The sequence below is a fragment of the Pseudonaja textilis genome, chromosome 3, assembly GCF_049901715.1.
Source record: "Pseudonaja textilis isolate UNSWEBS1 chromosome 3, rPseTex1.2, whole genome shotgun sequence".
Lineage (NCBI taxonomy): Eukaryota > Metazoa > Chordata > Lepidosauria > Squamata > Elapidae > Pseudonaja > Pseudonaja textilis.
In genome coordinates this window covers 133,750,282-133,774,237 of record NC_141992.1, presented here as the reverse complement: position 1 = coordinate 133,774,237, position 23,956 = coordinate 133,750,282, and the positions used below count along the sequence as shown (strand labels likewise).

Sequence of the window (23,956 nt, the reverse complement as noted above, 5' to 3'; positions counted from 1 at the left end):
AGCCCTTTATTTGTAAAATAAAGTACTGTTGCACTCATGCTCTGGTTCAGCCTCTCATTGCTCAAACTTAACACAATCCAAATTACTTTCTGATTTTGCTTATATGAAGCTTCTAATATTTCTTATCTTTGACAGAATTTTACAACAGACCAATGATATTTGTATTTTCAAAGCTATACCAAATAGGCAGGCAACTACCCTGTGGGTAAAGACGATAAAAAAGTAACATATTCTGATTTTAAAGCAGGCTCACACCTATTGTAAATGAAGAACTGAGCAAAGTGAATCAGAACTCTGGTACATAACATCATGGTTATGCAAAAGCAATAATGTTTTAAGAGTTGTAGAGTTTATTCTTATTTATTCTGTGTCTGGTATCATTTTATTCTGTGGAATGAATATTTCTGATGCCTTTTGCATATTGAACACCAGTGGCCAGGTGACATACAAAGTCATGATAGCACCAAAAAAGTATATACGCAACAATACACAATCAGGAAGAAATTGTTCTCCTGCTGCTGTTCATGATGTGTCCCAAGAAAATTATAGGTAGTCATTGACTGATGACCCCAATTGAGCCCAACATTTCTGTTGTTAAGTGAGACATTTCTTGTGTTTTGCCCCATTATATGATCTTTGTAGCCACAGTTGTTAAGTGAATCATTGCAGTTGTTAAGTTAGTAACCTGGTTGTTAAGTGAATCTGGCTTCCCCATTGACTTTGCTTGTCAGAAAGTCGCAAAAGGGGACCTCATGACCCAGGACACTGCAACTGTCATAAATATGAACCAGTTGCCAAGCTTCCGAATTTTGATCAAGTGACCGTGGGAATGCTGCAGAGGTCATAACTGAGAAACAGTCATGTCACTTTTTTCAGTGCCACTGTAACTTTGAACAGTCACTGTCATGCCCTTGGTGGAGATTGACTCTGAGGGAGAGGAGGAACAGCCGATAGGGAGTGGAGCTGTGGCTCCAGAGGTTGTGGAGAAGGCTGGGGAAGGGCAGAGGCTGGCTGAGCAGTCAGAGGAGGACCCAGGCTCCTATCCATCCTAGGGCACGCAGGGAGGAGAGGATAAGGGAGAGACGTGGTCTATTCGGGAGGAGAGGGCCTTGATCCTCTTCATGGGCTGCAGCTGTGGCAACTGAATAAGAGTTTGGACCTGCGTACTGGAAAACGCTGGAAACAAAGTGTATAAATATCTCTAGTTTATAGTTCCTCTCTGAGTTTGGAGTCCTTCCCAGTGTGTGTTATCTGTGGACAACATCCTCCAGCCCTTATCTTGCCTGGTTTGTGTTGCTTTTTTCCTTCTTCGTGTAACTGTTTGCATAGGAGCGTTTTTGTCTTCTGTCACAGATATTTGGAGCTTGGAAGCAAAGTGAAGGAATAAAAGGAGCTTCACCTGTTTTCTTTGACTGTGTTTGTTTTGTATCCCACCCTGGGTCATCATAGTCACTAAGTGAACTGTTGTAAGTCAAAGACTACTTGTATTAGAGAATTCTTCCCTCTAGAAAAATAATCACTGTTTACATATAAACCAAGATATAGATATAAGCTACTTTGATCGTCCACAAACAGGTTAGATAATTTTTGTCCATATAGTTTTCTTGGTAACAGTTTGGAAATTGTTTGCCATTGTCTTCTTGGTAGGAAATCAACTATGCATGAATGCAGTGGTTTTTCCTCACCATCTAGTAATCACACCCAAGAGTCTCTCTGAATGAAGCATTCTCAAGATAGAAGCTACTACTTCCCTCTTAAGTGCAGGTGCCTAAAAATATGATTCTTAATATAGTTCTCTAAAAAAATATCTGACTTCTTTTGGATATTCTGAATGTTTGCTTCTCAATTATAAGAGAAATAACAAGAAACTTTACCTTTTCTTGGTTCATCATGATTAAATCAGTTTTACAGTTAATGTTTAAGGCCATACATGAATTGTCAACTCCTTTAACAAGAAATAAAAATGCATACAAAACTTAAATTTTCAAATATGGTTAAATGTTTATATGTATAATAGAATAAAAATTAATTCTTTATTAATTAAACTTAGAAATTTCTATTTACAATTAAACAAGTCTTAGTGGCCTTGCATTGACAATAAAAATAGGAGAGCTTTGGTACTTGCATGCAGCTGGTTTACGGTTCCTTTTACATTTACATGGACCAAAGAAGGAAGCAACAATTAACCGTAATTTTTCATTACACTCCATCCTTAGTTTAATAGGTCTCCCTTTAGCAGACATTAGATAATTCTCCTGGATCTATGTGTTGAACAATGCTGCATTCATTGCTTAGGATTGCATTTTGTTTGATGAATATGGTTCAGATGTGCCACAAATGAACATAGGATTGCAGACTGAATTATCTTTTCATTTCTGAAATCCTGATATTTTTATTAGTCAAGGAATGAGTTAAGACTAGTGGCGTAATTTGCCCACTAAACAAATATTTCATGACTTAAGCATAGCAACTACCCCTCAGGTATGTTTTTTTTTTGATTGAATAATATTTATTCTAAATATGCTGCACAACTAGAAAATTTAAGTTCTACATTGAATATAGAAAGTTAGTATGGAATTTCATGATGACACCAATAAACAACTTTCAAATTCCCAAAGTATATTATCATTCAGTGTGAAGTTTGCCTAATTTGAAACTTTATTGTTTTAGGATGATTCTAATTAATATATTATCTATCTATTATCTAATATATATCTTCCATCTTATCGTACCCTACCCTACCCCATCCTATCATTAATGCAACTCTGAATCTCCCTCCCTCTTCCTGCCTTTATCCTAAAAAAGAACTAGGGAAAAGACAAGTCTGAAACACTTTCTCACAATAGACGGTGGTAAATATTCTCTGCCACCATCGTTTGCTTTCATTCTCTTCATTATTATTATTTTTTAATCTAGGCTTTTATTTTCTTTACTTTTAAAAAGTGAAGTGATAAAATATACCAATGCTCACAACCACAATATTTAAAAATGACAATAGTTCTACTATAAAAATAAATATGAAGGGGAAGTAGGAGTTCTGTTGTAAAATGTATAACTTATGGCAATATAATTAAAAATATTATTCTGCTGATCCATTAAACATCTCGATAATGACAAAACATGCAAAATAACTGCTGTAAGACAAATTGACATTGAAGATGCACTAAGAAGTACATAGCTCCAAGGTAGCTTTGTGTCTTCTGTTTAACTTATTCGGGATACACTGTGTTATTACCACTACACTGCAGTTAAGGTTTAAAGAATCAACCAAATATCTAGTTAACATAAAGAAATCTTGAATCAATAGCATATTAAGAAAGCCTCTGCACTTCCCAAAAGAGATCATACATCATTTTAGAAACAGAAAATCTAAGACCATATTTCCAATTTTGGTCACATCAACAGAAGAACAGAGTAAATTTCTGAGGAAGTTTCTAAGACTGCCTTCATGCAGGAGCTGTTCAGGAATGAGAACAATTTGCTCAAGTTAATTTTACCCTATAGTGTCATAAATATGTGGACTATATAAATAAAAAAGACCAATCTCAGTTGAAGATAGTTTTCAGTCCTTACGCAGAACTGTGCATTACATATTTTTCTGAAGTGATCTCACTACCAATTTTTACTACTCTTATTCACTAATTCTACACTCAGCAGCTGTGCTTGTTTACAGAGCTAGCAACTGACTCAGGATAATGGAGTTCATCCAGCAAATTTTTGTGGCATTTTCCACTACATGTTACAATATATTGGTCCTTTTAGTCCAATTAACATTGGTCACTTGTGTTACTCAACTTGGGATTTTTTTTTTTCGGAAAAGGATTTTTCCAAATTATACAGGGGAAATCTTGGTCTCAAAAGCTAGACCTATGCCATGTATATTTTAAAACGCTATTGTGATATTTCAGCACTTGATATTTTGTCATAGATACAAAGAATGTCCACAATTCTAGTGGGCCACTTCTGTAAAAGTTATGAAATCCAGTATAAAACCTACCAGTAGACTCCATACATGTTACATTTTAGACAAGGTCAAAAGTGAACTACTGTAACATGTTCTAGACTCGCAGCCCGCAGGCCAGATGCGTCATGTGCTGTCCATGCCCATCCCCGTTTTGGCAAAGGGGGAGAAATTGTGATACGTCATGTGACAACATGTTGTCATGATTCTGACACCCCTGTTCTAGATAGAGCTGCCCTTGAAAAGTATCTGGAAGTTCAGCCGGTGCAAAATGCAGCAGTATGAGCAGTAATGTATGCCCCTTTTGAGCTACATGTTATACTCCTGCTCTACAACCTGCACTGGTTTCTAGTTTGCTTCCAGATCCAATGGAAGGTGCTCGTTCTGACCTTTAAAGCCCTCCGTGGCATGAGCTGGGTTATTAGAGGGATCACCTCTTCCCAATTACTTCTACCCATCCTGGCATGTCCAGCAGAAGAGGCATCTTCCAGATTCCATCCATTAATGAACTATGTTTGGTGGGATGCAGGAGATGGGACTTTTCTTCCATATCCACCCACCTGTAGATCCATTATTCTTCCCAAGGCCTCTTCTTGATGTCTTTCCTAAAGTCTCTTAAAACCAGGTTATGTCAACAGCTTGGGGTTCTTATGGAAATGGGGATTTAAGAGGTGGCTATATTCCATGTAATATCCCTGTTCTCCCTATCCTTTTTAGTTTTCTTTTTATAATTATAACATTATGTTTTAATCTCAGCGTGTTTCTGTTTATTGTTTTACTTTGTATTTTATTAAATCTTTTAAACAAGAATATAAAAGCTGACTCAAAGTAATAGAAATTAAGGAAGAAAAAAGAAAAAGAGAAAAAAAGAAAAGGTGCTAGAAAATGAAAAAAAGTAAAGAAAAAAAGAAAGAAAAATATGAAGTGGCTTCTGATATTCTTCACAGAAATTAAATACAAATATACTTTAACCTCTCTCTAAAGATACATCATATTACTCTTCTTTTTATAATATATCCTATCTAATCATCAAAACTGTAAATCAAAAATTCATTATTTATTTTTATGCAAAAATCCATAAGAGGCTTCAAGTCAGTAATAAATGTAGATGATGTTTTTCTCTAATCAAAAAAAGTTAATTTATCCATTTCAGCCAAATCTGTTACCTTCACCAACCATTCCATAGTGGGTTGTGTCAAAACTTTCCATCTCTGTGCATACATTAAGAATGTATGATAAAATGGCTAAGAATTTTGATTAAAAATATACAGTTGGATCAATGGGAAAATATGTGGTTAAAAGGACTGAAATTTAATTGTGTTATGCTTTCAAAGAGAATTTTTGTAAAATGATGTATTATTGGTACAACACCAGAGGAATTATCTAGAATATGTAAAAGCCTGGTGGTGTAATGGTTAGAATACAGTATTGGGCTAACTCTGCCCACAGTCCAGAGTTCAATCCTGACAGGCTTAAGGCTGACTGAGCCTTCCATCCTTTTGAGGTCGGTAAAATGAGGACCCAGATTGGTAAAATGAAGATCGAATGTGCTGCCCAGAGAGTGCTGTAAACTAAGCACTGTGGGCAGAGTTATATAAGTCTAAAAGCTATCGCCATTGCTATCATGCTTGGTTCTTTTTTACGATGGCTGCTTTCTACTTTAGTAAATGGGTTAAAGAGAAAAGAGCAAACAAATGTCAGCAAATTTGATTCTTGTTATGGGTTTGAGAGTTGGCTAAAATTTTCAGGGGATCACTTTTCTTTCTGCAAATCTTGACTTTATATTTCTTTATATTTCTGGAGTTTCATTTTCTGTATATAAGGTGAGAGCCAGTAATACGTGCAATAAGGACCAAGACTGTTTGTTATCAATGAATCTTTACAGCAGTGAAATAATAATAATTTATTTAACTTGTATGCTGCCCAACCCTCAACAACTCTGGGTGGCTCCCAGAATCAAAGAATTTACAATATAAAAGGTAAAAGGTAAAGATAAAAGAAGGCCTGTGCAGCAGGTCAGAAGGAATGAAGCCAGGAGTTTCATTCTCCCTCACCAAAGATTTGGGAAAAGAATCAGATTTTCATGGATCTTCTAACCAGTAACAGAGTATAGAGGCAGAGTATATGGATTGTGCATATGAAAAAAAGGAGAGAAGCAAATAGCTTTTGGCATAGTACTTTATGGTACTATGAAAGCTGATGAAGATTTGTGATTTTGCCAAGATTGTGAACTTTCATATTGGACTTAACATGTACGAAGCATAAATACAACTATAGCACAAAATTTTCCCACAATCTATTGTGCTTTTCTTCCAGGAAACTGAACCATGGATAAGCACCAAGTAATGCTTGAGACTTCCCAATGTTAAGTCACTGACTGCATATAACAGCAGACTAAACCAAGAGGAGGCTACTGCATCATCAAACAGAAGTTCTTGATATGGTAACACCCTTTATAATTGGCTAAGATATCTGAAGAAGATCAGAGACAAAGTCCAGTCAGCTACTCCTGAACTAAACAGTGATAATACACAGCTTGTGTGTGTGTGTGTGTAACTTCAATAAGCAATTATCAATTGGATGGGATTTTCTTTTACTCCATTTAACAGGAAAAGAAGTTTACCTTTAGATAATGGAATTCATATGTAAAACTAAATGTCAACTTTGTAATCATAGGTAGTGGTGAGATAATGTCCAAACATCATAATAAGGCAAATAGGATAATTTACAACAGTTTTTTTTCTGTGTAATTATGTTATGTTGGAGCACAGCACTGGAAAGTTAGTATAATCATTAGTAAAGTGGTGAATGTTTTGATTGTCAGACAGGTTGTATATGATGCAAATATATGACTCAGAAATGATTTCACATAAACATTTTACTTGACAGTAATCTGACTCATAACCTCCTGCATAGAAAATAACAAGTCCCGTAAAATATCTGCGCACTACAAGTATTTCAGATTTGTAATAAATTAAATATTGCTCAGAAAAATAGGAAGAAAATAGGATGAGGGAGAAATAAAGTTTTGAAAAACTCTGTTAACTTGAGTTACCATGGTTCAAATGCTAGCAATCTAAGTTTTTAAATATTGTTTAACATTCTTTTCAGATAGAGATTTTTTGTTGTTGTTGCAATGTTAGAAACACTCATTTAAGACCACTCGATGTACTCACATATCAAAAAGAGAGTGTGCTATTGTTCCTTATACAAGTATACAGTATTGTATCACAACCCTGAGAAAGCATCATAACTAAAGCATTGGTCAATCAAAGCAAAACATAATCCCATCAATAACTGATAAATTTTCTAACTAAATTTGTAGTGCAATGGCATGGTTTAATATTAGGAAAATTACCCCTCTGAACAGAATTTCTGTCTATGAATGGTTACAGCATACTTTCAAAAACTCAGCCTGCTACCCAACGCAAAGAATATTTATCACCAATTTTATCCACATATATTTCTTTCATTATGTATGACCTACAAGAATTACCTTTTGTAAGTGGAGGTTCTTCTTATTTGCAATAAGACAGAAGGCCAATTGTTTTCAGATTTGGATTAATGAGTTAGCTCTTAAACAATGCTTTGTGTAAATCACAATTAGTCAAGGGGAAATTGCATACTTATATGAAAAAGAATGCATTCCCAGAAAAAAAGAGTTTCACTTATTCTCAAATAAAAGCAAATATGGTGTTCTGTTTGATGTGATTAAGAATATACTTTATCCAGAAAAGGAACAATTAGTGTCTTTGAGAGGGTTGGGGGGATGTAATAATATATCAGTTCTGAATTCAGTAACACTGGCATTGACTGATAAAAAAGCACAGGAACATCTGATATATTAAAATATAGCAAACAATGAAAAGACTTAAGGTAGCTTCAAAAAAAGCCATCACAAGATGAAACTATTCATGTGATTAAGATTAATGAGAGTTGCTTTCAAAAAGTAAACACCAAGTAGGAGAACATGGTCTAGATTGGATCCTTAAGAAAGCAGGCAAAATCCTTAGGAAAGTGGGCAACCTCTCTCTCTCCCAAATTTGCATGGCAACAAGCAATCCCATACATATTGATATATGTTTTTCTTCCAATGTACCGATCAGATGATGAGAGATCAACCCATCTAAGACTGAAAGAGGAACAATTAGTTAAAACCTCTAACCTCAACCCAGACAAAAATCCACATTTTGTGCTACAATTTTAACCCATGCTCCTACTGCTGATTGTATTAATGGTATTTTTCTGGTTTAGAAAAAAATATTTTGTTTTTATTAATATGTTTTATTTTGTCATTACTATTAAATCGTAAGGCAACCATTTCTAGCTATACATTAAAAGTATATTAGATAGGAGAGTTACTATGTATGTTGCTTAATAAACTGGTCCCTGACTACCTGAGTAAATAAGAAATACTGCAAGAACATATTGTATCAAAGCGTTCTGTATTACCATGCCAGAAGCAAATTGCTAGGTGTTTCATTTTTGAACTGGCAGCAGTTAAACTATGGCAATTAATTCTAAATTAGTTGTTATTGGAGTTGCAGTTTATTGGCCAGAAGTCCAGCAATAACTAAATGACAGGTAGGCCAAATTTTTGAAACTGGACATCTGGTCCTTTATAGCTGTCAGTCCATAAGGCCACCATATGCAATTAACAAAAACAAACAACTTGTTAAAAAATACATCTTCTGTGTAAATATAATTTTCGTTTTAAAAGCAGAAACATGGGAAGCCTGTAACACGTAAACAAAACTGGCTTTAATTCTGGCTTCCTTGCCTCAGCTGCTAATTTATTTCTGAACCTAATTCAAGATATTCTTACTTAACTTTAAAAGCCTAAACTCACTGAAAAATTCTCCTGTATGTCTGTGTAATTACTAACATTAGTAAAAGCCAATATAGTAGTGTATCTCAACCTTAGCAACTCTTAAGATATATGAGCTTTAAATACCAGAATTCCCAATCTGCATGATCTTAGAGTTACCAAGGTTGAAAAACATTGAGCTATAAGAATCAGCTTTGCTTCCTTCTTTTTCCCTTACAGGTAAGCAGGTAAAGACTTATTGGATTGCATTTTTTCAAAAGACAGCCGCTTAAGTTAAACAAATTCAAAATAAGAAAATACAAAAGCTTGTGTACCTTTTCAACCAGTACTTTGTAACACTTTTTATAACATGAATCTATTTTCACTTTTGAGATTTTTTTAAAGAACTTCTCATACACTGCATGTTTAAAATCTCCCTGCAGATTTTATATAATATTCAGATCTGAGGTATGGGCCATTTAAAATCTTCGTTGTTCATTCCTGAAAACAAGTTCTTGGTTGATTTGAAAGCATGTTTCCAAGCATTGCTTTGCTGAAATACTAACTTTTTTTCAGCTTCAATTGTAAACATGAATTTTTAATTAAATAATTTTGTGTTTGGGCTTTGCCACTTTATTGCATGTGACCTCTGGCCAATGTGTATTTCTCTATAAAGTATGTGTCACACTTATTAGGTGGACAAAGTTCCCCAGAAGTGATTTATCTTGGAACAGGCAACTCTACTTGATAGGAAGAAAAATATAGTGCATGGGATTTTTTGTATATGTTTATAGTTTCTTTTTGTCTAATAATTCTTTATTCGACATCTTAAATTCAGTGATGCCTTTTTTTAAGATAAATACAATAGGTTGCCTCTGCTGTAGGCAGTTAGAGGATCACCTTCCTGTGAGTGTCCTTATCTATAAAAATGACTTGCCAGTAGTGGCTTAGTGACTTGCACTATCAAGGTGCCTTTCAAGAAAGAAAGTGTAGTTGTAGCAATAAAGATATGCTACTTAGATTTAAAGAACTTAATTTGTTTTGTGCAATATTGCAAATATCTCACAGAAATATCTCAGCAGTGGAATACATATAAAATATAAATTATATCATATAATTTCTAAAATGTCAATTTCTAAATTCACCTTCCCAACTGTTCTCCAATCACAATACATGAGGATCTGTGCTAGATCTTAGGCCACTAAGCTACTCTTATAAATTTGAATTTTGTAGTATTTTTCTATAGAAAAATATAGAGTAGTCTTTCAGCATTGATACAGTTGTTTGAGTACTCTGGATTCTGTTCTCTACTACAGGGGTCCCCAACCCCCAGGCTGCAGATCAGTACCGGTGTCCAGCCTGGTTCTAGGCCGCATAGCTATAGGTGAGGAGTGGGCAAGTAAAACTTTGTAATTGTGGGATCTAGGTTGCACACTCCTCGCCCATGGCCGTGGAAAAATGGTCTTCCGTGAAACTGGTCACTGGTACCAAAAAGGCTGGGGACACCACTCTAATACATTTGGAAGACAGACAGTTAGAGAATATTTATTCAGAACATGTATTTTGATTTGCAAGATCATCACTGCAAATGAATTACTAATTATAGTTTTTTTTTTAAAGATGTAACTATTGAACACACTGGCTATCAGACAAGGCCATAGGAACAGTAAGGAAAAAGATGGGCAAGAAGACATCTTCAAAGTACCAGATAATTTAACACAAATTTTCAACAAGAGGTGAAAAGAGATAAAGATATATACACTACTCAAAAAAATAAAGGGAACACAAAAATAAGACATCCTAGATCTGAATGAATGAACTATTCCTATTAAATACTTTGTTTATCACATAGTTGAATGTGCTGACAACAAAATCACACAAAAATTATCAACGGAAATCAAATTTAGCAATCCATGGAGGTCTGCATTTGGAGTTACAGTCAAAATTAAAGTGGAAAAAAATACTACAGGCTGATCCAACTTTGATGCAACGTCCTTAAAACAAGTCAAAATGAGGCTCAGTAGTGTGTGTGGCCTCCACGTGCCTGTATGACCTCCCTACAACACCTGGGCATGCTCCTGATGAGGTGGCGGATGGTCTCCTGAGGGATCTCCTCCCACACCTGGACTAAAGCATTCCCCAACTCCTGGACAGTCTGTGGTGCAACGTGGCGTTGGTGGATGGAGCGAGACATGATGTCCCAGATGTGCTCAATTGGATTCAGGTCTGGAGAACGGGAGGGCCAGTCCATAGCATCGATGCCTTCATCTTGGAGGAACTGCTGAAACACTCCAGCCACATGAGGTCTAGCATTGTCGTGCGTTAGAAAGAACCCAGGACCAACCGCACCAGCATATGGTCTCACAAGGGGTCTGAGGATCTCATCTCGGTACCTAATGGCAGTCAGGCTACCTCTGGCGAGCACATGGAGGGCTGTGCGGCCCTCTAAAGAAATGCCACCCCACACCATTACTTACCCACTGGCAAATCGGTCATGCTGGAGGATATTGCAGGCAGCAGAACGTTCTCCACGGCGTCTCCAGACCCTGTCACGTCTGTCACATGTGCTCAGTGTGAACCTGCTTTCATCTGTGAAGAGCACAGGGTGCCAGTGGTGAATTTGCCAATCTTGGTGTTCTCTGGCAAATGCCAAACATCCTGTACAGTGTTGGGCTGTAAGCACAACCCCCACCTGTGGACGTCGGGCCCTCATACCACCCTCATGGAGTCTGTTTTTGACTGTTTGAGCAGCCACATGCACATTTGTGGCCCGCTGGAGGTCATTTTGCAGGGCTCTGGCAGTGCTCCTCCTGTCCCTCCTTGCACAAAGGCAGAGGTAGCGGTCCTGATGCTGGGTTGTTGCCCTCCTACAGTCTCCTCCACATTTCCTGATGAAGTAGCCTGTCTCCTGGTAGCACATTCATGCTTTGGACACTACGCTGACAGAGCAAACCTTCTTGCCACAGAATGCGCCATCCTGGATGAGCTGCACTACCTGAGCCACTTGTAGACTCCGTCTCATGCTACCACTAGAGTGAAAGCACCGCCAGCATTCAAAAGTGACCAAGCCATCAACCAGAAAGCATAGGAACTGAGAAGTGGTCTGTGATCACCACCTGCAGAACCACTCCTTTATTGGGGATGTCTTGCTAACTGCCTATGGTTTCTACCTGTTGTCTATTCCATTTGCACAACAGCATGTGAAATTGATTGTCAAACAGTGTTGCTACCTAAGTGGACAGTTTGATTTCACAAAAGTGTGATTGACTTGGAGTTACATTGTGTTGTTTAAGTGTTCCCTTTATTTTTTTGAGCAGTGTATTTGAGCTCTATAACGGACCAGGAAAAACAAGGAACTACCTAAAAAAATAAGAAACACGGGAACATTCCAACCTCATAGCTATATCATAAGATCAAGTTTGGAAAGAAGTTAATGATGTAATATTATATAAAAAGAAGGTGGAGGAAATACATGGAATATTTGTACATGAAGACCTATTCAATGATGCAATATCTGAGAGAAATGAATAGTGGGAAGAATTAATGGTATCTGAGGAGAAATTAATACAGTTTATAAAGAACTTGGAAATAAGCAAGTAGGTGAAATCCTGACAGGGTGCTTAAAGGCGGCTAGCATGGAAACTTTAAAGATTATGACAACCCTCTGCTAACAAATATGGGAAAAGCAACATTGTCCACAAATTAGAAATCCCTAAAAAGGGAGAATTAGAGGAACATATTAATTACAAGACAACAGGCCTAATACAACAAGCCAGCAAGATTTTTATTTTTTAATTATGCACCATATGGAGAGAAAAATGGCAATTGAACAAGCAAGTTTATTTCTGTTTTATAGACTTTTCAAAAAATTTGATAGTGTTGATCATTCAAGACTTTGGAAGTCTCTCAAAGCAATCAGTATATTCCAGTATCTGATTCTTCTGATAACAAATCTATAATAACTAGGAAGCCACCATAAAAACAAAACATAAAAAACCAAATGGTTTACCACTCAAGGAGGAGACAGACAGGGCTGTATTATATTACCACATCTGCTTGTTGTTGTCATGCCCCTGTCAGAGTCTGAATAGAGGAGGAAGACAAACAGCTGACAGGAAGTGGGAGTGGGGCTCCCTTGGCTGTGGAGGAAACTGGGGAAGGGCAAAGTCCAGTGGACAGAGCAGGGGAGAGGTAGAACAAGGGAGAGGGAGTTTAGAGGAAGACCCAGGCCTCTCTTCATCCTAGGGCATGCAGGGAGGAACGGAGAAGAGAGCAACATGGGTTGTGTGACTTACGGGGGAGGAAAAAGCCCTGATTCCCTTCATTAGCTACGCCTGGGAATGAGAGTTTAAAAGAAATGCATGCTGAGTGCAGCAGCTGCTGGGAGTATAGGTGAGTTTATCTTGTGTTGACTTTAATTATCTGTGTTCCTGGCAGCTTCCAAGACATGTGGAGTTATTGCCATGCCTTCACGTCTGGAATTTTTGCTCCTGCCTTGCTGAACTAATTATCTCATTTTGCCTTGATTAGACTTATAGTTACAGTTTTTGTTGACCACAATTTAGACTTGATTCTCTGCAGCCAAAGGCTGTTCCTGAAAGAGTTTTTCTTCAGCCAGAAGGTAACCAGGACATTGGGGGCAAAGTTGGAGCTAATAAAGGGATAATAAATAAATTATCTGACTGTGTTGCCTTTGTACCACACCATGGTCATCATGGTGTAAACACAGAAACATGGATCATAGGTCTGGAAGTATTAAAGGATGGAGTCAAAATCAGTGGAACTACTGTCAGCAACCAGACTTATGCAGACAATACTACCTTGTTACAGAAACTGAACAAGCGCTAAACATGATCATTCTAAAAGTAAAACAGGACAACTAAAAGATAGGGCTTCATTTGAACATCAAGAAAACTCAAGAATATGTCAAATGGAAAATAAGAAGAATTTAAGACAAACAAGGAGCCTATAGAAGTAGTTGACTATTTTCTAGGATTGAGTATTCATAAAAATAGTGGATATTGAGAACAAAAAAGATTCAGAGAATGGTAATAATAGACAAAAAACACCCCAATACAGAGAGGCTTAGAAAACTCATGAAAAATCGAAACATCTCAATCCAAAAGTTACAACAGCCAGATCAATGGCATTTGCCATCATGATGTACAGATGTGAAGAATAGACTTTATGCAAGAGTGGGAAGACAGATTCCTTTGAACTATGAACTTAATTCCTTGGGCAGGCAAGAGAATAAACCAGTGTTGGCAAACCTTTTCTGCACAGGAGCGTGGGGGGCACAGCTGGAAACCGGAAGAGCAGCTCCCTGGCGCACATGGATGGGAGCACCAGGAACCGGAAGAGCAGCTCCCCGGCATGCATGCGTGCACCAGGAAGCCGAGCTTCCTGTTTCTGGTGTGCACATGCGCGCTGGCCAGCTGGTCTTTATGTGTGCATGCATGGAGAAAGTGGAAGACCAGGTGGCCGACTCGCATATGATGCTCTTCCAGTTTCTGGCGCTCCCCCGAGAGCGCGTGCTCCCATTTCGGCACTCAGTTCCTCTTCCCCTGGCCGCAATTGTTAAGTTTGGTAACTCTAATTTTTCCTTTCTTGGAAAGAGGAGAAAGGCACAAAGAGTGAAATATTATATCCCAACCCCAAAATCAAAGATAATGGTGAAAAATATTTATCCAAAAAAACCCACCCTGTTCTCCAATTATGGAAAATTATGGAAAATCAAGTTAATTGTCAAATATTAAATCCAATTCTCATAAGTTCTACCTGTAATTTTCCAACATATTTAAAAATGTTCATGTTCAATTTATTTACCACTGAGGATTAACAACATTTTGACTTATTGATCATGTTTACGGCTTTCAAAACTATTCAAGACGGTTCCAGACCTTATGTGTGCACTGCACTTCCAAACTATCCTGTTTAAGGAGCTTGACCTTTTTCAGGCTTCAGCCCAGGTCTGAAAACAATATGCAGCAATAACTTTGTTTTAGACTCATGCAAAAACCTGAAAAACGGTAATGCATAGCCCAGAGATGTTGCACTCATACAATATAGAAGCATGGGTTTTAAATCATTTCTGAAGTTTTCAAAACCTAAGTAATTATAGCATAATTGCTCTGCACCACTGCAACTTTAAAACAAACTGCTTGGTCACACTCTGGTTGTGACACTCCGGTTGACCAGAGGGAGCCTTAACTGGTTGGTATTCTTCTCTAACCGTATTAAAATGTCCAAGAGTAAAGATGATTATACAACCAGCTTAAAGTAGTTTAGTAAGACTAGAAATAGACCTCGAATTCTAGATAGAAGTAGCCTGCTCTTTTTACAATTTCAACTCCTGGATTCTGCAAACAGGCAGGCAAATCAGTTGCTTAATTAGAAATAGAGGTTGGGGGAAATACAAGGAAGGCACAAAATTATTCATATCACTTTTTGGGGTACATATTCAAAGCAGCTGTTTACATCCAAATAACCCATAAGCCTAGAAAAAAGATCTTTAGAAAACCACAGGCATATGTTCTCCCTTTTACTTCCCAATTGAGGAAAGGACCCCAGAGAATGTTGCCTATACAGCATAAGTCCTACATTCATCATTGTCAGCAAGTCATTATTTTAATTGGTTAATTATTATGTATTCAATCTTTCATTTATGGTGTTCATAAATTCACAACTGAATCTTCCAAACCCTAGACTCTTATTCTAAATAGTTTTCTAAATTAGCACTTGTTAAAAAGGTTTCACAGCTTTTTCAAGTCATGGAATCTATTAGTTTTTTTAAAAAAAAAACACACACCTTGATCCGTAAAATGGAGGCCATGGATTGTATCTCCTGGAAGAACAAGTCAAACTCTTTCCATTCCAAATGGCCTTGACTGCATTCAAATGAACTTTGCTCTTCCCTTAGTATGTGTCATGGAGCCCCATCAAGTTCTCCTACAGATTGGATTCCACAGACCGTAGTTTGGAAAAAAAACTCCTTTAGATGATCAGGGGACCATGGCTTAGCTATGAGGTGTGAATTTCAGACACTACTAATTGCCACCTAACACTATGGAGCTGGGTCTTCTGTACTGTTTCATGACTTTTATTTAGTTCTCATGTTAAAGTACAAATATCCAATCCAAATCAGAATCCTTTTTCCATATTCACTTAAAATTTGGCTAATAGAAGACGTATCTTTGCTTGAAGAGACATGATGTCACTCTCTAGCCTTTGTGTAAATACAGCATTTAGCCTTTTTATAACTAGAAAGATAAGTAGTTTTGCATGTGCACCTGTCTGGGAAATTTGCTAAAAACATCAGCTTAAATTATAAATGCTTTGCAAATAAAAAATTACAATTCATGCAGTTCTAATAATAAGTTTACAGAATAATATAATTCACAAAACTATTTTCATAGCCTTTTTATCTTATAAACAATTAGAGAAATATAATAGTAATTTTATAAGTGCTACATTAGTTCTACATTATAGAATTTGCATTGAAGTCTTCCTAGCTGATTCATCATAGCTCAAATCATCTAATATTTTGACTTAATGAATAAATTTCTAATACAATCTTAGCACCCTAGAACTGACTCTCTATTAGAAATACACTGATGACAAATATGGCTGTTAAATTCCAAAATCCTAAACAATTGTAAAATATTTGTATAAACACCAGGAAAAATTGGAAGTCAACCAGTAAATGATGCTGGCAAAACAACCATTTGGAACTTAACAACAGAGGTTCTTAAATAGAATAAAGTATATTTTTATCCACTGGGTCCATGTACATTGCTCAGAAGAAAGAGAGAAAGAGAAAGGGGGAAAGAGGGAAAGGGAGAGAGAGAGTTATGTGATCCTGATGCTCCTGGTCAATATTTCGGAAGTTAATTGAATCCCTTTTGCATGTTAGTAGCATTCTATATAGGGATTGTTTAAAAAATACAAACATGATCATACAAAAAATAAAAATGAAAAGAACAATGTTAGTTACCTTTTTTCAAAGCTAGTAACCTGGATGATATTGGGAACTTCTGTATTTGAAGTTAAATAGTATTTGAAATGCCCTTACTTTTTTCTTAGACCATTTGCAAACACCAAATTTACTTTAGATTACAAAGGGAGGAAAAATTGAATGTTTTCCAAGCTGGGAGGTGGCGGGGGGATGTTGGTCAAGAATTAATTCTTAAGATCATACTTCTGGTTTCACCTACAAATGTTAGAAACATGCATGCAGATCATATTTTGTATTTATTCCCATTCTTGCTATGTCCTTTCTATTCAAGCTGCTATTCTCCAAGTTAAATTTTCATTTTCTCTGATATGACTATGTAGAATTCCCACTAAAACTAAGAAATTGAAGTGGATAGTGCGGAAGAATGGCAACAAGAGATCAAAGTATATACTTTGTCTTTTTTTAAATATGGCAAAACTGAGCCAATCAACAACTGCATTATATATGAATGACCAGCAAAGAAAAGTTTACTGTGATGATGTTTTAAGACATGAAGGTTTAAACTAGACAAACCCCATTTTGGTCTACATGTATAAAAGTCCTATTTATGAGAAAAGGAAGCATACGCTGCTATTTTGAAGTTTAATCTCAAGTGTACTAAGAAATGAAGTTTCTTACTTATTGAATTCTGAAATGATAATTGAGAGAGTTTACTTAGCACAAGGAAAAAACTAGGACATGAATGTAATGCAGTCCTGGCACTGGTATTCTATTCCTTCCCACAGCAAAATACTATATGCATAGCAGTTTCTAGGCTTTTTTGAAAATAAGTTTACAACACAAGTTAATGAAACTAATTAACAGTCTTCTTTAAACATGTCTTAACACAACATTCCTTCCTTTCCTGCTATTTTAGCTGCCAGGTAAAGAAAGGTGTTTTATTCATTGCTACAATTATAATATTAGATCATATTTGAAAGTATGGAGAATATTCATAGACTATTTCATCAATCATTAAAGATACTATTTCCTGAATAGCTATCATTTTAATTGAAATGTAATATCAGTGATATTAGTATATCAAAATATCACTAAAAAGATACATCAAAGTACTTTCTCTTATTTACCATTAAAATAAATGTTAGTTCTTTTCCTTCTTATCGAGCAGCATAAATTATTCTTCAGCTACATTATTTTTTTCTAATTCAACATTTTAAGCAAGTTGCATTAGTGGGTTTTACATTTGTCTTTCTAGATTTTCTAGCAGTCATTCATTGTTAGTTTGAGTTAAGAATCACAATTAGCAAGTACTTTCACCCAGATTTAGCACATTCTCTGTGTGCTGAAATCTTTTAACATATAGATTAAGCCTGGTAAATATTCACTGCTTCTATATCATAATGCACAACCAAAAGACCAAATTGACAAAAATAGAATTGTTAGGCAAATGTGATAGCACTATAGCCATCACATTAACTTAAGCATGAGTGCACAAAATGCAGATTCTATTATTGTTTTGCACTACTTTATGTTGAATAAGAAATACTGGATTGCACCAATATTTCCATTGCACTGCACATACGAGAAACATAGGGATAATATGCTCAGTGTCTATTACTGGAGGCGTCTGGACAAACATTCTGAGTCTTTATACCAAGAACACAACTATTCAAATTGCAGTTTGGGTCTTCTGAGATTACTATAACAATGTTCACCAACATCAAAATTTCTCTCCAACTAAATAATCTCTAATGCTTACCAGTTGAATCTATTGTAATATTTCAAAATATTACTTCAAAGGTAATGTACACTTCTAGGTTTTGTTATTATGTTATTTATGTTATTTTATGTGACTGTAATATTACTTGGAGGTGGCAAGATACATTCAAATACAGGTAAATATCTATGGGGATTCTCAGTTATTTGGGTCATGGTTGTCACAAAGCTGGAAAAGTTTCTTGCATGAGAAGCGAAATGTTTTCAAAGAAAAACCAGAAAGTCCCATTGCCTCTTGAAAAAAACACCTTTGGGTCTAATACAGGTAGTCCTCAACCTATTACTGTATTTGAGCCTGTAATTTTGGTTGCAAGTCATGATGGTCATAAAGCAGGTCATCATGTGGCAACATCCAATTTTACAATCAGGGATCATTAAGCAAATGCCGTGGTTGTTAAATGCTGTAATGGTTAAGCAAACCTATTGTTCGCTATGGCATGTTTTTTGCTGGAAACTGAAAGTAAACACTAGTTTCCAGAAAAAATATAAACCGGGGGCCCATGACCATAGGACATTTAAATGGCTGTAAATGTTGGGCTGTCTACTGAACACCCAAAATCCATTCATGTGACTGGTGGGGTTGGATATCAGAATCTGGGACATAAGTCTCTTTTTCAGAGTCTATCATAACTGTCACTAAGTAACTGATCATAAATCAAGGGTTACCCTGTAAATAAGCTGTAGCTCTTTTCTTGGAGAAAAAAATCCCCAATCTATATGCCTTTATCTATTTACTAAACAATAGTAAAGTATATGCACTTAATATGTGCTTGTACATCTAATTTGCCTAATTCCTATTTTTATACCAAAAAACAACTACAACAGTTCATCCACATTGGGAAAACTGAGGAGGAAGTTACCAAGTTACTTTCCTGCCTCAGGAAAGACCAGTTATGCTGTCCCAGAGGATGGGGCAGTCCTTCATTGCACAGGGCAGTCATTGACATTTTAAATGCTTTTTAACAATAAAGAGAATGTAAGGCACAATGCATTCTGGAATGTAGCAGGGTGTGTGACAGAGAAGAGAGGATGCCTAACACAAGATCATAGTTTGGTGGCATTTTGCATTCAGAAATCCTAGCTGTAGTCCATGGTAGTACACATTTCATTTGGCAGAGCCGAGAAAGATTTCACTTGAAACCTAGGACACTAACTTTCAATCAGGATAAATAATATTAGACAAGTCAGACCAATAATGTCATTTGAAAGAACAGGTAGTTCCCAGGACATTCTTGACTCCAGGAACTTGCTGTGATATCAAATACTTTCCACTCTGAAAAACACAGATTGTGCCCATTGCTTTTGCAGAATAAAACAGTCCTACTACATGTTCACTCAGAAGTCCATCCCACAATATACAATGGCTACTTTCTCCAAGTTAGTGATATGCAGGTTCATTACTGTACAGATAGAGAACAATCCCTTCTTTGAATTGTACCTGCATTTGTTTTTGTTTGCACAAAACAACCAAACACTAGCAGAAGATCTGTTGAGGGAAACAGCATCCACCACCAATCTCCTCCCCAGCATTCTTAAACCAGTTATTTCTAAACCTGCCCAAAACAGTACCATGGTCAGTACCACAGAAGCATGGAACTGAATGTCAGCAATCTATAATACAAAAAGTACATATGTGTAATGGCTACAAATTATGCAGGGCATTTAATGATACTCAGAATCAGTAAGAATGCAATCCTAAATTAAGAATGTCAATTTTCCCCAAGTGAAAAAATCAACTTTAATCCCAAATATATGGTTTTCTATAAAGCCAACGCACAGCAAAACAAATCACTATTTCTCATCACCTCCTACAATAAGTATTATATTTCACCATTTAAAATCAACAATTTGCTGTTTTAACAGGCACTAGGAACTGAATTTAGGATACTATGCATACACAAGAATTTCCAGTGTATCAAAGTTTAAGAATTACTGAATATATCTGTCATGATTATTTATTAAATTTATAAGCAGCCCATCTTGCCAAATGTATCAATTAATCAAATTGATATTGCCATCTATTTCACTGGAGGCAACACTGGACAGCAAACAATAATCAAATAAAACAGAAACAAAAATGTAAACTCCATATTAATTAAGAATATCATAAAATCTTGAATACAAACTCTAGAGGAGGAAGAATAAAAATGATCATCTCACTGGTGGAGCCATCTAAGCAAGCCTCTGGTTGCTTGGCAGCTGCAGCTTGAGAACACAAACAGGTCTTAGGGGCTTTTTGGAATATCAAAATATAAAAATGAACCTATAATAAAGACGAAAGAGAAAGAAGAACCAAAGACCCTTTCTATTTCTGATAATAACAGTCTATCAAGAGCAATTACAGAGGCTGCTTAGCTTGAATACAAGTTAGTTTAAGAATGAGGTCCATTCCCAAGGTCTCTCCTTATCCAAAATTTCTATGTGAACCAGAAATGTCTTTAGGTCGTATTTCCACAGTGTGTGAACCAGGACAGTATTATTGTATAATACTGTATATACTGTAAGTAGGATTGTGTAGTAAACTTGAACCATTAACTTGAATCGTTATGTATTTAATTCAAATTTTGCTACAGTAGGCTTAACTATGGGTCATCCTTAAGTTGGAGTATTCTGAACAGGACTTGTTGTAAACTAATATTTTGTGGGGCACTAAGCCCAAATGATGGATATCGAGTTATCTTTGAAATAGGAGACATGTCTTCATTCAGCAGGATCCCTATCAAGCCCAGATACATAACTTTCTGGTTGCTTGGTTCCAGGCCAACTTCATAACATAATATGCAGTTACACTTAAGGAATGCAGTTTGACTATATAATTTAGCTCTTTATTCTGCATTGTGAACTGGAGGGCATTAGCATGTGTTACAGAGATGGGGGTCGTTTTGGCACAGCACAGCAACTGGAAGGAGGGGCATAAGGGTGGTCATTGGAGGAAAAGATAAAAGAAAAGTTTATAGCCAGATAGCTGTTAGTCTCCTATAGTACAAGACCATATACGGGCATAGAGTTTGTAGTTCCTCAACCCACTTTTACAGGTTTTAACAGTACAGATTGTCCTCAATTTATAACCGTTCAAAGTTACAATGGCACTGAAAAGTGACTTATGACCATTTCTCACACTTACCACCACTGCAGCATCCCCACGGTCCCACGATCAAAATTCAGATGCTTGGCAAGTGGTTCATACTTACAACCGTTGCTGTGTCCCATGTAATCCCCTTTTGCGATCTTCTGACAAGGAAAGTCCATGGGGAAAAGCCATATTCACTTAACAACCAGGTGACTATTATCCACTGCAGTGATTCACTTAACAATTGCGGGAAGCAAGGTCATCCAACGGGACAAAACTCACTTTAACCAATGTTACACTGAACAGCAGAAACAGTGGGCTCAACTGTCGCTGTAAGTCGAGCTCAAATCTGGATTTTTCTTCCCCGCCATTGCCTGCGTTAAACGAGGACCTCCCGCGGCATCCACACACAAGTGATCGGCGCCACCCGCCCCTCCCTTTTTCAACCCCACCTCTCAACTCACCCAGGTTGACGAAGCTCATGATCATGTCGGCCTCGTTGAGAAAAGCGCTGTCCTGCGAGCTCGCCAGGCTAAGATGGCCGGAGGAGCCCAAGTTGTGGGTCAGGAGAGTTTTGCGTTGCAGGGGTCGCGCGGTGGAGATGTGCCGGGTGCCGCCGCCGCCGGCGCGATGCTCGGGCTCTCCTTCCTCCGCCGCCGCTTCCTCCTCCTCCTCCTCGCCGGACAGCGTGTTGTAGAGATCCAGCATGAAGAGGGGCGCAGAGTTCAGTCTGCCCGGCGGGGGCGCTGACTGCTGGTGCTGCTGCTGCTGCCTCCGGCGTTGCTGAGGGAGCGGAACTTCGGGCTCTCCTCCGGGCTGCTGCAGCTGAAGCCCGTGCGAGGGCCGGGGCCGGTGAGGCAAGCCCAGCACGGAAAGGATTTCCTTCTGCATCTCCCGCTTCTCGTGGGACTTGAGGCGGCGGTAGAGGAAACCCGCCGGGGAGGAAGAAGTGGAGACGGCCGCCTGGGACTGAGCCTTACTACTCCCGGAGCCGAAGCCCGCGGCGCTCCTGCTGCTGCTGCCGCCGCCGCCGCCCAGGAGAAGCGCCCCCGCGGCGGGCAGGAGAGGCAGCCCAGGCAGGGCGCAGCGGCAATAGCTCCCCCACACCACCGCCCACCACCAAAACCAGCGCAGCCTCAACGGCATCGCTTTCCCCGCTTCTGCTCTGCGCCCTTCGCGCTCACTTCAAAGAGCGAAGTCTCGCCTCGGAGGCTGGGGCTCCTTCGCCTTCTGCTTCCACCCTCCCCCGCCTGCCCGGTCCTTTCCCTCGGGGGCGGGCGGCGGCAAGCGGTGCTAATTCACGGGAGGGGAAGATAAGCGCTCGGAGCTTCCCTCCTGGGCAACGACCCCATCCCCAGCTTCCATCCAGGCCGGGGCCACAGCCGCAAAGGGGGTTCGGCTACTGGCTCCTCCTCAGGTGCAAACCCCCTCTGGATCTCGCGCCCGGGTTACATCTCTCACTATTCTTGCGCGCGGGATGTTAGACCGACCAGACCCGGGTTCTTTTTTTTCCCACCGAGTCCTGGAGCCGGCAGCTTTTTGCGCCTCTTCCGCGCCAAAACCAAAGGGGGAAGCAGCCCGAGCCTTTTTTCCCCCCTCACAGGAGTGAAGTTCTCGGGATGGGGTGAGGTGGGGTGAGGGTGGTGGTGGGGAAACAAATAGCAAAAAGGTGGAAGCTCGACAGAGATCGGTCAGGAAAGGACTGGAGAAGTCAAAAACGAAACGAAATCCCCAAATTCCAAACTCCTAATATTCCAACTCCTCCCTTTTCTCTTTCTTTCTTTCTCCCGCTCCCCACCCCACCCCGGGCAAAAAAAAAAAAAAGCGTGGCGAACTCCACAGATGGTTTCTGCCCCTCCCCTCCCCTCCCTCTTCCACGCAGAAGTTTGCGCCAAAGATGAGGGAGCTTTCAAGACAAATCCTAACGGCGCGCGCTCTCTCCTCGCGTCAGCCCGGGCAGCTCTTTTGGAGTCGCTTCTGCGAGCGCGGCTGCCGAGCCTCGCAGGTACCGCGCGGTCATCCAGCTGGCAGAAGCGGCCCGCCTCTCTCTCTCTCTCTCTTGACGGGCGGCGGAGGAGGCAACTTATTAAAGCGGCTCCCGGTCCCCTTATCCGTCACGGCTTTGGAACCTCTCCGCCCCGAGAAGAGGCGTTGCCTCCTGCGGACGCTTGTTTGCTCACCCTCGTTTAGGGACCAGCTCAGCTGAGGGGGGGTAAGATAGGCGGGTAGAGTTTTAAACCCCGTTGAGGGGAGGGGCTTTGCCGAAAAGGAAACAAGTGTGAATGAGGGCGGGTTGTCTTCTGATATGCAGGTGCTGGGAAACTTGGCTTAGCCGGGTTTTGAAAGGGGGGGTGGAATCCTTCACTTTTTAAAGAATAAAATAATTTG

At 38.6% G+C, this 23,956-nt stretch overlaps 1 protein-coding gene across 1 annotated transcript in view; it reads right to left on the bottom strand.

Moving 5' to 3' along the window:
- BMP6 (bone morphogenetic protein 6) overlaps positions 1-23,674 on the bottom strand; it is a 107,225-nt gene extending 83,551 nt beyond the window's left edge. The window contains exon 1 of the mRNA XM_026715078.2: positions 22,033-23,674. Coding sequence (XP_026570863.2) covers positions 22,033-22,714 — 682 coding nt within the window. The 5' untranslated portion in view covers positions 22,715-23,674. The remainder of the gene's footprint in view (positions 1-22,032) is intronic.
- Between the last annotated feature and the right edge of the window lie 282 nt (positions 23,675-23,956).